At 56.6% G+C, this 13568-nt stretch overlaps 1 protein-coding gene across 2 annotated transcripts in view; it reads right to left on the bottom strand.

The window, feature by feature from the left end:
- FBLN2 (fibulin 2) overlaps positions 1–13568 on the bottom strand; it is a 100499-nt gene that overhangs the window by 15408 nt on the left and 71523 nt on the right. Inside the window, exons 5-10 of one of the 2 annotated variants that reach the window (XM_033089303.1) lie at positions 11467–11647; positions 7943–8152; positions 7216–7329; positions 6472–6573; positions 4366–4506; positions 164–298 (exon numbers count right to left, since the gene is read on the bottom strand). In XM_033089303.1, the coding sequence (XP_032945194.1) occupies positions 164–298; positions 4366–4506; positions 6472–6573; positions 7216–7329; positions 7943–8152; positions 11467–11647 (883 nt within the window). The remainder of the gene's footprint in view (positions 1–163; positions 299–4365; positions 4507–6471; positions 6574–7215; positions 7330–7942; positions 8153–11466; positions 11648–13568) is intronic. The other variant, XM_033089312.1, reaches the window with a different exon arrangement.

The raw sequence follows: 13568 nt of genomic DNA, 5'->3' as shown, positions 1-13568 counted from the left end.
ACCAGAAACAGGAAGCCAGGAGCATCAGCCTCAGACACCCCCTCTGCTCCAAACTCCATCATCGGGGGGGCTTCGTATGGGTAAGAAACCCAAGTGCCGGGAGCTCGTGGCTCTTGCAGGCCAGGGGCGGGTCAGGGGTGAGGCCTGCAGACGCTGTGCTCACCTGTGCACTCGCCGTCCTCGAGGGCGTAGCCCGGCTGGCAGGTGAGAGCCTTGTAGCAGCGGAAGGAGCCCACTGTGTTCACACAGTGCTCGCCCCGGCTGCACGTGTGCAGGTCTGTGACACACTCGTTGATGTCTGCGGGGACAGTGAGGGCACCAGAGGCTACAGGGCGCTGCCGGGATGGCGGCTGAGCGCCCAGAGAGCAGCACACAACTGACGGCCACTCGTCTATGCATCCAGTCATTCAATAAGGATTCACCGAGGGCCTGCCGTGTGCCAACAAGCACTGTCCTTGGCGCCAGGATACACGGTGAACGACACAAACAAATCCCTGCCATTGTGGGGACACTCAAGTGGAGGAGGTCCAGCAGATGAAGAAACGCACATGTGACAAGGAGGGTGCTCGTGAGTGTTGTGGGAAACACAGAGCAGGGTGCAGGAAAAGGGGGTGAGGGTGAGCATGCGCCACTGAAGTCGGTCATAGAGGGTCCTCAGAGAAAAGGACACTTAAATAGGGGACACAATGAGGCCGGCAGGTATTCCAGGTAGAGGGGGCAGCCCATGCCAGGGCCCTGAGGTGGGGGCCTGCTAGGCACATTGGAGGGTGGCCGGGGGCGTGTGGCTGCAGGGGGAAAAGAGTGTTAGGAGATATGGAGGGAGGTGGAAGCCATGGAGGGTTCCAGCAGAGGAAGGAAGTGCTCTCACTTATTTGTAACATGGTCCCCTGGCTGGGTGTTAATACTCCAGGGATGAGGGTGGAGGCTATTAGAATAGGAGATGATAAACTGCCACCCATGGAGGTGAGGAGAAGCAGTCAGTCCAGTTCTGGAAAATACTGTGAAGGTGGCACAGACAGGATGCACCAATAGATGAGCCAAGGGTGAGAGAAAAAGGACACAGAGGTCTGCAAAGCTTGTTGGCCAAGCAGCTGGCCAGGTGAGGGACCAGCCCCTGGGACAGGGGTGGCTGGGAGAAGCCGGCGTACAGGAGAAGATCCGGAGCCTGTGGTCACACTGAATTTCAGAGTCAAGAGCAGCTGGAGACACACGTCTGAGTTCATGGCAGGGGTCTGAGTGGAGGTACCAATGTGAGAGGGGTCAGCTGCTGAGATCATCTTGGGGGGGCAGGGCACAGCGAGAAGGGGCCAAGAACGGAGGTCTAGGAGGAGCAGCCGGGAAAGGGAGAAGCCAGAGAGGGGAGAGCAGAAGGAGCAGCAGGGCTCGGGGAGAAGACCGTCGGGGGTTCCCCCACTCAGACACTATTCCAGGTCGCGTGCTAAGCATGCATGGAGGCAAGCCCAGGGCCCGTCTCCACGTTCGTCCTGGCAGGGGAGGTGTGGCAGTCATCGCTGATGCATTTATTCCTGCACACACATTAACTAGCACTATCTGTGCTAGGCCCACGTGGCCAAGCGGGAGTGCCAGCCCCAGCTCTTGCCCTCCAGGAATTGCCAGCCCAGCGAGGGAGACAGCACAGACGGGGTGGTGACTCTGGGCAGAAAAGCTGTGCAGTCTCCAGGCCATAGTATTGCCTTCTCTGGGCCATGGGCTGGCAGAGCGCAGTGATCGCTGAGCTGAGTCTACAAGTGGAGAGGAGGGGTGAAGGGCTGCGGGGAAAGAGACCCCCAAACTCACAGGTGAACCAAATGGGTAAGGCCAGGCTTGCCGCGGTTTGGGTGGGGATGAGGAGGAGGAGGAAAAGACAGAGTTCTGGGCCAGCGGTTTCCAAGGAAGGCTTGGCTGGGCAGGAGAAAAACTTCTAATTTGCATGCTAGATTGACAGAGGGAGACACATTCCCAGGAGTCCAGAAATACTGGAGCCCAGGAGCCCGCAACCCAGGAGGAATCATGGTGATCAACAGCAGACACCACTCACTAGGGAGGCTCGCTAGGGACCGGGCAATTCCCGGAACTGCCATTCCACAATCCTGCGACAGTCTCATCGAGGAAAAGAGGGCATGTGGCCAGAGCAAAGTGAGGCAGCCTGCACACGGCAGCAGCAAGAACAGAACCAATGCTCAGCCCAGAACGGGGCCGTTTCCCCTGCTGGGGCCTGGGCCCCAGAGCCAGAGGTGCCCCCTCCTAAATTCTCGCAGCCCAGCCCACTGAGCACACTTTTCCCAGGGGCCAAGACAGTCCCCAAAGGGCAGGGACAAAAGGCAAACAGCAAAGCACAGGGGTGTCCCCACAGGCCACGTGCCCGTCACCACCCAGCCTAGCCCCACTGCAGCTCCCGTCCCTCCGTCCATGCGTCCATCCATCCATTCAGCAGAGATTTGTCAAGTCCCAGACTCATCACTACCATGCAGACTGCCTCAGTATGACACAGTGATTGAAACACCATAATGACATCACTCATTTCGTCTCCACAGTAACTGGTTTTACAGCTGAGGAAACTGAGGTGCAGAGAGGTTAAATGTCTTGTCTAAGGGCTTGCAACTAGAAAGCGGCAGTCAGGATTTGAACCCAGGCAAGCCGGCTGCAGAAACCATACTCCGTCTGGGCAGCGGGGTCCCATCTCATCAGCCGGGGTTAACACACATGCCTGGAGCTAAGACGTGAACCACAGAAGACACCAGTGTATGTTTGTGGATGAATACGTGATGGAAAGCATGAATGCTCACAGATGGTGACGTGAACATGGAAATGGAGCAGAAGGGCAAAGACGAGACCCTGAAAAGTCTGCAGGATCAATGAGGAGGGAAAAAACTGAAAGCATGAGACTGTGAGCTCATACATTTTGCTGAATGGAATGTGCCTTTGCTCTTCTAATCCCAGAACATGTCTTCCTGCTGCCCAGCGACACCTTTTGGCACAAGGGCTTCTCCCCAGGCCACCAGTGGAGCCTGCATACCCGGCATAGAAAGCAGTAGGGTGCCTGCAGGCCCTAGGGGGACCGCCTTCCCAGACACACAGACATACCCAGACAGGAGAGCTGCCCAGCTCTGACAAGCATGTTGTGCCGATGCCCGGAGGCCAAGGGCAAACGTGTGCAGCAGCCGCTCAGCCCAGTACCGTGGGCCTGTGTGCCCAGCAGTGGAGGGTGAGGAGAGGACACGTTCAGGTTGGACATGGTCCCCAAGCACAAAGAAAGACTGGGCTCTGCTCATGCGCCCTGAATGCACTCTGCACTGCTCCCACCTCCACACCTTGGCTCGAGCTACTCCTTCCAGCATGCATGCCCTTCCTGATTTCCAAGTCCTAGCTGTCCTTGGAGAGCAGTGCAAATGCCACCTTCTCCAGGAAGTGTGTACAGATGCTACCAGCCGGAATGACCTCACCCTCTGCCTGTATCTCTGCTGCAGCACTTGCCAGTCTGCCCCAAGTTCCTGCTCCTTTGGGTCCATCTCTGTTCAGGGCCATACTTCTTCCACCTTGGGAGAGCATCAAGCCCGCCCTTCTCACTGCCCACAGAGCAAACCTGGAGGCCCAGTGCCCAGCCCACATGGCCATCAAGAGGCAAGAGGGACAAGCTGTTACCAAGCATTGGCCCCACCCGTGTGCAGGCGAAGACCTGGGTGCCAGCCCTTGCCCTATCCTCCGAGCCCTAAGCTTAGAGGTCAGGAAACAGGTTCGGAGAGGAGAGCTCCACTGCTCAGGGGCACACAGCAAATGAACACCGAACTGGGGTGCAACGCCGGGTCTGCCAGACCCCAGCTCCTTCCTTTTACCCCGGGGGGCCCTGGATGCACCTAAGAACTATCTCAGCAGCTGACCTCACGTGCTCGCTGTACCCCAGCCTTTCTACTGTCCCGATGACCTCCAAAGGAGCATCCACGTCCTCAGCGCCTCCTTACAGATGACAAAACTGACACTTGGAGACGGGAAGTCATTTGATGAAGGCCACAGAGCCACTAGAGGATCCCGCTTCAGACCCAGGCCTCTGCCTGCAGACCTCACACGCCCTATCCTGCTGCCCAGAGGGCTGACCTCCTCGTTCAAAGGCCCAGCCAGGTCACACGTCACTCGGAGTGTGCTGACTCTCAGGCGCATGCCTGGGGAAAGCAGCCTCCCAGGGGCACTGGTGGAAAAGCGGGACAGACACCAGGACACGGAGGACGTGACACGGAGCATGGGGGGGGCCGGCTGCGCTGAGCTCACATGCAAAGGGCAGGCCCTTTAGCATGTGGCTGCATGTGGCGGGCGTGGTGTGGAGCAGAGCAGAGCGCCATGACGGTGGCGGCAGCAGGGGCTCTCGCTTACCCACGCACTTCCTGTGCACGTTGAGGATAAAGCCCTGGGCACAGAGCACTGTGTGGTTGACACAGTAGAAGGATCCCAGGGTGTTCACACAGAACTGCCGCCGGCTACAATCGTGAGCACCCAGCAGGCACTCGTCTCGGTCTAGTGGCAGCCGCAGAAGGGAAAAACAGAAGGGCTGTTAGGTGGGCATGGCCTGTCCTGGAGCACCCAGTGACAGAGGGGACGCTGAGACTCAGAGATGGGTAGGGAGCTGCCCAGGGCCTCCCAGCCCATCAGTGCTATGTCTGGGCTTTGGGCCCCAGTCTGAGTTTGTACAGTTCAAAGCTGTCAGAGCCGGAACCCCAGTCAGGGCAGGTGGCGAGGTGAGGCTCAGAGAGGGCAAGCAGCCTGCCACAATCCAACAGCAGGGCGGAACCAGGGACCGTCTGCCACCCAAGTTCTGGAGGCGTTCCACCTGCACAGACAGCCGGGGGCGCCACACAAGGCAGGGGCTGAAAGCTCAAGTACTAACGGGGCCAGGCTGGCAACATAAACAGGAGACGGGCCAAGGCGCGGAGTGAGGGGGACTCTAGAGGCACGTTGGGCCTGTGCTCTGTTCAGAGGGGGATCGGGGCTACAGGCCCCTGGCTGGCAGGTTTTACAAAGCTTCAATAGGAAACTGCCATCTGGACACTCAAAACAAATTCTTGAGTTTTTCATGGTTGGTAACTAGTTTGAGTAAACAGGGTAGAGCCCAGCAGGACTCCCCTGCAGGATGGGCTGCACGCTCAGAATGCCCGTCTGCAACCTCTGGCCTGGGCCCCATCGCCTCTCCCGCCAGGCCCTGCAGAGGAGGAAGGGAAGCCTGGAGACACAGAGACACTGGCCCACAGCCTGGCTGGACCCAAAGGAGTCCCAACCCAGGACAGAAACATCCTCACATCCTCAGGGCTCTGGGGGGAGTGAAGCCCAGCAGGCACCGGAGATCTGTCCCCACCACCCAAGACAAACACCTGCCAGTCACCACCATGCTGTGTGCCCTGGGGAAGTCTCCTGCCTTCTCTGGGCACTGGGTGGTTTTCATCCACATCAGAAAACAGCCTCAGTGGAGGGGCTAACTAGGGGTGTCAGCTTCTGGCAGGGACGTCGGCATTTTCCCAGAGGTTTAATCCAGGTTCCCCCAGATACCCACCCGGGTCACATCTCCTGAGATTGACCCTAATCTGAAGTGTGTCCTAGCCCATCTGCACGCTGCATGTCTGTCCTGCCTCCAGACATGACAGGTGTCTGGGGGAAAGGTGCAGTCACGAGGCCTCTCAGACTGTTCTCCACGCCTCACTCACTGAGAAAGCCGCCCCAGCAGGGTGGGACCCAATGCCCCCACCTCACAGGAGGCCACCGGGCCCCACAGAGGCCCCAGTGAGGTAAGACCCAGACCTACCAGGGTCGCTGGAGTGAGAGGGATGTACTTCCGGAACCTCTTCGACCCTCTGTGCATGGCAGTGGTAGCTAACTGTCACCAACATCTCCTGTCCCCTCCTTGGTTTCAGTAACAGAACTGAGCACGTGCTGCACAGATGGGGGCTCCTACTCCCCAGTCTTGCTCCCCACCGGAGGCAAGTGGGAGGGATGAATACCAATCTTGGTCCTGCCTTACAATAACTGGGCATGCACTTCCCTTTCCCTTTTTCCACCCACGGCCAGAACGGGGACAATGTGGTCAGAAACAACTTGGGCCATGCAGACAGGGGTGACCCCAAGGACAGGGGAGTTGGAGTGTGCTCCGGGGATCTGGTGAGAAATACACATTCTCAGTTCCTCTGACAGACCTACTGGGTCAGGATCTCTGGGGATTCTGTGGAATTCTCAGGGTCTGTGCTGTCACCGGGTTTCTAGATGACTCTGGCACACACTGAAGTTTGGGGAGCACTGCTGTGCAGCCCTGGCCAACCTGTGTACCCACCCTGGGCTGCACGTACACCTGTGCATGGTGACATGAGAGGTAGCAGAGGCCCTCCATTACAGCCGCCACACCTGTTCCCTCACCAACACAGTGAGTTTTAGATCAGGACCACCGCCCTCATTCCGTGTGTCCCATCCCCACCCTGGGCCCCCCACGGTGCTCACCTTCACAGGACACACCGTCCGCCATGATGGCGTAGCCGGGAAAACAGGAGCACATGGCGGAGTCCCCGACAAGGCTGCACACTTGCTTGCAGGGCCCATTGTCTGTAGGAAGCAACACGGAATCAGACACCACCAGGCTCATTGCCTCCAGCTCTGAGCTCGAGATGGCGGGACGGGAAGCCCAGGAATCCCACTCTTGGTCCTTTATACAAGTTCCCTGGTAGGCCGGCTCATACACGGGCTGGTGTCTGGGACAATGTTCTCGATCTCCAGATGCCAGCACCACTCGGAGACCAGACCCCTCGCTCAAGTAACAGCAGTGGGAGTGAGAAGGAGACAGAGGAGACAGAGAAACGATGGGGAGAAGGAGTAAGAAGGAAGGGAGGAGCAGAACAACAAACGGAAAGAACGCTCTACGTGTTACTGAAGGCAGTCTCCAGGACAGTTCCACAAGCAAGGAGTTCTTCTCTCAACTTTATAGGAACCGAGACCCAAAAAGTAGCTAATTGGCTTGCCTGGGGTCACATACAACAACCCCAGGCTGTCCTCTGTTCTCATCTCCCCTCTCATCCCAGGCTGACCCTGCCCCCAATCTCACCTCCTTAGCTACACTCAGTTCAGACAGCAAGACCAACCAACCCTCCAACAGAAGCACCCTTTGGACAGGGGCCACCTTGCACACACCCAGCACTGGAGAGCTCACCACCTGCAAGCAGCCCAGACACACCCTGAGGCCCAGGTTACCTTTGCAGGTGTTGGGTTGTGGCCGTGGGAGCAAGATGGTGTTGGGGGCCACTTGGGAGGAGTCTGGCTTCAGCGAGGATTCCTCTGCAGCCTTCGGCCGTGGGGGGCCACCGTCTGTCCCAGGCAGAGCAGACAGGAGAGGGAGGTCTGCCTCACGTCTGCAGCCAGGGCTCAGGCACTAACAGGCACCAAGCTGGCACTGGATTGAGACTACTTAATCCTTCCCCACCCACTTCACAGGAGAGAACACTGAGGTTCAGGGAGCTACATACCTTGAACCAGACTAATCTCACAGCTATTCAGGGCAAAGGAAGCAAGTAAGACAGGGAGTGAGTTTCCAGATTGACAACAAATCTGTCCCTGGAAGCTGGCAGGGAGAAAGACCTCCCAGACCAGGGGCTATGGCAGCCTCCTGGGCGGCCGACCGGGGCCTAAGTACCATGGGCCTGGCACTGGGGATACAGCTTGGGTTGGTGAGAGCCCCTGTGGCTTGAGTCCTGGCCCTGCACTGAAATCCAGGGCAGAGCACTAGGGCTGCCCCTGCAGATGGAGTTCAAGAGGGAGCCTATCTGTCTGGCCTCACGGAGTCCATCGGCAGGGGCTTCCCGCTCCTGCCGGTTCCAATGTGCAGGTGGCAGGAGAAGTACCCCACAGTCCCCACTGCAGGAATGCCACACTGCCCTGGCAAGGTCAGCCTCGGCCCCACCCCGACTGTCCAGGCCCTTACCTGGCTGGCAGGTGCGGCCATCGCCCTGCAGTGAGAAGCCAGGAAAGCAGGCGCAGCGGTAGGAGCCCACGGTATTGATGCACAGGTGCTGGCACAGCTCGCCGGGCAGGAGCAGGCACTCGTCCTGGTCATCTCCGGGCAGGCTGTTGGGCAGCTCGGTTTCCATGCCCAGTGACAGGGCCTCCCGGCTCCCCACCTGCGCCTCTGAAACTGGGGTGGGGGTCAGCACGCATGATAGGAGCTGGGTGGGCCCAGCAGGTGGCTGAGACCTCAGGCCCTCAGCAAGTCAGTGCAGGCGCTCGTCCGAACCATCTGCCGGCCCAGCTGAGGACAGGTGGACGGACGGATGAAGGGCGGGTAGGTGGGACAGATGGACAGACGGAGGGATGAGGGATAGGTGGATGGACAGACGGATGGATGGATGGATGGGCGGATGGATGATGGCTGGGCGGGAGAATAAATGGATGGGTGGACGGACTGACCCTCAGCAATAAGAGCGAACCCATGAGTCAGGTCTACAATAGCCCTCAGGAAGCTTTGCCTGAAGTGTTGGATTGGATTCACACCCTTAGATTAGTGACATCAGCGAGGGGAGCAACAGAAAGGGCCCCAAACCTGGGTTCCATCAGACTGCGATCTGAACCCTCACTTGAGCCTTCCCTAGCTGTGTCACCTTCAACACCACCAGGTCTCTCCATGCCTCCCAGGCTGCAGCAGGGAGCAGGTGAGAATGGGAGAGAAGGCTCTAAGGCCGAGCTGCCTTGGAAGGCTCATCACATGGCAGTCACGGGGCAGGGTAAGGCCTGCAACCCCTCCACGCTCCACGTCGGCCCAGAGCCTTGCTCTGCCCGCCAGCACCAGGCAGCCAAGTCCCCAAGGGAGCAGTGCACGAGGTCACACCTCAGGGACATGCTTCATACTGAGGGAGCTCCATCAAGCCCCAGCCCAGTCAGCCCAGGCCCGGTGCCTGCCCGCTGGGCTGCGCTGCCTGGTAGGCCAGCCCTCTGGACACCCAGCACTGCGAGCTGGCAGCAGACGGACCCGGGCCTGGGCCGTGCTGGGCATGCCGCATGCTAAGCAGCATCTCTGGGGCTCACGTCCTCATCAGCAGATTTCTCACAACGATCTGCCCAGCAGAGCGCACTCTGAGGTTCAGAGGAACACAGGGATTTGCCGAAGGTTCCCTGAGCAGGACGGGACCAGGTAAGTCTGAACCTGCCACCTGCATCCCAAGGCCCAGGTCACCTACCAGTTCCTTACCGGAGGAGAGGAACACATACCTCTGGCTCTGGACTCTTCTCGGCCCCCTGATCCCTGAAGCCAGGCTTCATCCCAAATCCTACCTTGAACCAGACTCATGGGTACTAACTTGGCCTTCACACCATGCCCAACCAGCCCCTTACAGCTCACCTCAGCAAGTGGCACTTCCTTGGACTGGACAGCCTCGTGCCCATGCTGGCCTGGTGAGGCTGGCCACTTCCCCTGGCTTGGCCTGGCCCATTCTCCATACACTGGCTGCGGCCCCGCCCTACTGCGAGGTCAGGTGTCTGCTGCGCCCACCATCACATCCAGGAAGCCCTGTACCCAGGGAGCAGGCTCTGCTCCTAGGAGCCCTGGCCCTGTAGCCTGTGGACAAGGGGTGTTCTAACCCCATGCACAGGGTTCCACTGTGCTGCATTATGATGACAGAGACTCAGGGATGACTGGGTCTGCTCAACTGCAGGACACCAGAAATCCAGAGTCAAAGAGTCCAGTCCCAACTATGCCAAAGACATGCTGTGCACCTGGGCTGAGGCCCTGCTGCTCTCTGGGCCGCAGCTTCCTCCTCTGTACTGCGAAAACGTGGCAACAGTAACAGGGTGGCAACTCTGAGTGCTTTGTCAGGTACTGTCAGAAGCTCTTGACGAGCATCCTGTCATCTGTCCCCACACTGATGAGGTAAGAGCAGAATCCCAGGTTTCTCCCCACAAAGGGCCACAACTTGTAGAGGAGAGCAGTGGAGGTGGGATCCCAACCAGGTCTACGGAACTCCAGACACCAAGAGTTAATCTTGATTCTAGAACAACCTCTGGGGCTTTCATTCCCAATCCTTGAAGTGACAGGACAGGCCCATAGGGGCCCCAGATGGTACACACAGCTGGAGGAAACACTAGGCTGGTGGTTCTGGAACTCTCCTGGCCATCTGGTCCCAAGCTGGTCAAGACTAAAGGTGTGAACGCCTGCACAGGTGACCTGCCAGGGCTTTCATGGCACCAGCCCCAGGGCTGCCAGATCAAGCTGGACAAAGGACATCCGTGGACTCACTGGGATACCATCGTTGGGCTCCTGGTGGCCCACAGCACAAAGAAGGTTAATAGCCACGAGTCCAGAAGATAGCTGGTTAGGGTGACAGAGGCTGGACATGGCAGCTAGAACAGTGACCACAGCATATGTAGGGAACAGGAGGGAGGAGACCCAGGGACACTGAGGGCTGGAGGCTCCCAGACGTGGCTCCTGACCCTCAAGCAGGAGCAAACACAGGCTCCAAGCCCCACGTGGTCACCTGGAGCTGCCCCCCCACACTGCCTAAGGCCGCTGGGAATGGGGATAGAGAGGGCAAGGGCATATGCCTGGTCAGCCCTCAAAGGACTTGTGGTCTGGTGGTGATGGGGGCTGCCAAACAAACACATTGCTCGTTCAGTCCTTTGCTAGCGCCTCTTCGGGGCCAGAAACTGAGAACACAGACATAAAAGACAGTGCAAGCCTGAAGGGGCTGATCAGGTAAGCGGGTCAACACTCACAAATGCCTTCTCTGTACTAGTTACACCCGTCCCCAAGAACGTAAGGATGGCACAGGTGAGAGGACGGAGGATGGATGAATACAAGGAAAGGTGAGTGAAAGGTTTGCTGACCAGGCTGGTGGGTAAATGCATAAGAAGATGGACAGGGAAGGAAGAAAGGAAGGAGGGGGGGAGGGAAGGGAGGGGAGAGGAGGGGAGGAGGGACAGAGGGAAGGAAGAAGGGAGGGAGGGAGGGGAACGGAAGGGAAGGCAGGGGAGGAAGGAGGGTGGGAGGGAGGGAAAGAAGACTGGACGGATGAATGGATGAACACATGACTGGAGGGACGAATGGACAGATGGACGGACGGACGGACGGACGGACGGACGGATGGATGGCTGAGTCAATGGGATAGACGAGCAAGTGGATGGCTGGGTGTGTGGGTGAGTAAGCAGATGGATGGACGGGCAAGGGGATGATGTCTGAATGGTATAGTGGATGGATGAATGGATGGAGAAATAGACCAGAGGATGGGTGGGGGATGGTTGAAATGGATGGATGGATAAAAGTATGGATGTGTAGGTTAACAAAGCCACGGAAGAATTTTGTCTAGAGCAGGACTTGTGCCTCAAAGCCACAAATGGCTGTGGACCCAGAGTTGCACAGAAGGACAGAGGGTACCCAGCTTTGGCTAGAAACCCCACCAGTTCTCTCCCTCTCATCCAAATATCCCATATACCCTGTGTCCCAGGGTGGGCAGCACCCACCTTTCTGTGGTGCGGTCTCAGGCTCAGGAGGTTGGCGGACTTCGGGGACAATGAGGGGGTCTTCGCCCTCACAGCAGGAGAGCATGACATGGTTGCAGGGGTAGCCCAGGTTGGGGTTGGATTCGCATGACTGGCCCTCAGCACGCACACGGAGCCCCAAGCCACAGCAGTCACAGCATTGCTAGAGAGAGACACGTGGTCACTGCCGTACCCTGGCTCCTCAGAGCCCATCTCCCTCCCCACAGGGCTCGCTGCGGGCCCCAGGGTGCAGCCTGGGTCAGGCTCGGAGGGACAGGTGATAAATGAGAGAGAATTAATCCTGTCTTGTTTCTTCTGTCCGTTATGTGCTCTCCAACGGTGCAGGACTTACCTGTGCCATTCCCCATGTCTGGCTCAGAGTAGGGCTAATGAGTGTTTTTTGAAATAATTAATAAACGGCCTCTTGTGAAAAGAACTACAAGTTAACCCCCAGCCACATCCACTAGCTCCCTGCCCCCATATATACTAGTGGACTGATTCTATTTAGGCCAGCTAAACAACTCCATTTTCCAGGGTCCCTTGCAGTCAGAGAAAGAAGTCACTGGGTGAAACTTTCAAAAGAGCTTTTAACAGAGGCTGATTCAGCTTGGAAGTACATCCTTTTTGCATGCCCCCTAGGTCCTTTTTGGAACAGGTATGATGGCTGGAAGACTAGCAACCATCTTGGGATATGAGGTAACCTTCAAGATGGAAGCCACAAGTTAACGATGACTGAGCAGAAAAATAGAAGCCAGGGTGCCTGAAGATACTGTGCAGATGCACCCTGTCCCAGACTGCTTACCTCGGAAATCTTTAATGTTCAAACTGCTGTGGCTATAATAATGGCCCAATAGTTTCCTCTCCCTGTGTCCACCATCTCTGCAATGTGATAGGGCAGGTCTTCCAATCAATATAGAGTATTTCCCAACCTACTGGTCGTGCCTCATGACATGCTTTGGCAACAAGATGAGACAGAAGTGGCAGCTCCAAAGGCCTTTAACACTTCTACCCCGTCAGGACCCTGCCCAGTCGTTAACATGGATAATCGCGGCTAAAAGAGTGTGAAGGATGAGACCAGTGAGGTCTGGCGGGGTCAGAGCAGACTTCATCACGGAGGCGGAACTTGGAGCCAACCATGACGCCTGGGGAAGGTGCACTGGTCATTTTAATTTACATACACAGAAATGATAATAAAATAATGATTATTGGTAATTCCTTCCAACTGAGATAACTATTTAAAATTTCCATGCATATCTTTCCCAGCTTTTTTCCCTGGGAATATATTACAAATTTAGAATTCTACCTAACAGCCCATGCTAGCCTGCTAGAGGCCACACGGAGTAGAGAAGAGTCCCAGCTTCAGCCATCCCAAATCATCTAGTGCCAGTAGAGCCATCACCTGCTGGCAGATGTATAAGTGAGCGCAGCCAAGGTCAGCTGAGCATGGCCCAGGTCGGCAAAATTACACTGACTCATAAGATAAGCCACTCATAAGTCAGCACATTTTGGGACTGTTTGTTACACAGCAACAGCTAACTGATACTCCAGACCTGCATCACCCAACGGTGAACATTCACACTTGGAAAACCCACCATGTACTTAATAAATACTTAGTTTGCATTACCTCTGATCCTCACTATCCCCCCCATAGGACATACATTATTGTCCCCATTTTATAGATGGAGAAGCTGAGGCTCAGAAAAGAAGACTGATCCAGAGTCAAACATACAGAGAAAAAAGGGATTCTAAAGTTGCCTGTCAACTAAGTGCTTTCCGTAATATCAGTTGTTTTTAGGAAAAACTATCCCCAACATGACAAAAATTGAAGTCAAAATCATCTCCCAAATGCTGCCTCCTCCAGAGGTCCCTGTCACAGTTATCCAGGCTTGTGACACTGTGCCTTCTTCAACTCCTTCCCCCCTCTCCCCTAAATACCTCCTTTTGTGCTGTTTCCTGAAACTGTTCCAAAGTCCTAGTTTGCCCCTGTCCTCTGCTGCACAACTAGCCAGGTGTCGATCCCAATGTCTGTTTTCCCTTCTTCCCAATTTTCAGTGGAGCACATAACCTCTCCAGAATAAAGACTA

Source organism: Rhinolophus ferrumequinum, chromosome 2, assembly GCF_004115265.2.
Source record: "Rhinolophus ferrumequinum isolate MPI-CBG mRhiFer1 chromosome 2, mRhiFer1_v1.p, whole genome shotgun sequence".
NCBI lineage: Eukaryota > Metazoa > Chordata > Mammalia > Chiroptera > Rhinolophidae > Rhinolophus > Rhinolophus ferrumequinum.
This window is presented reverse-complemented; position numbering and strand designations above follow the sequence as displayed.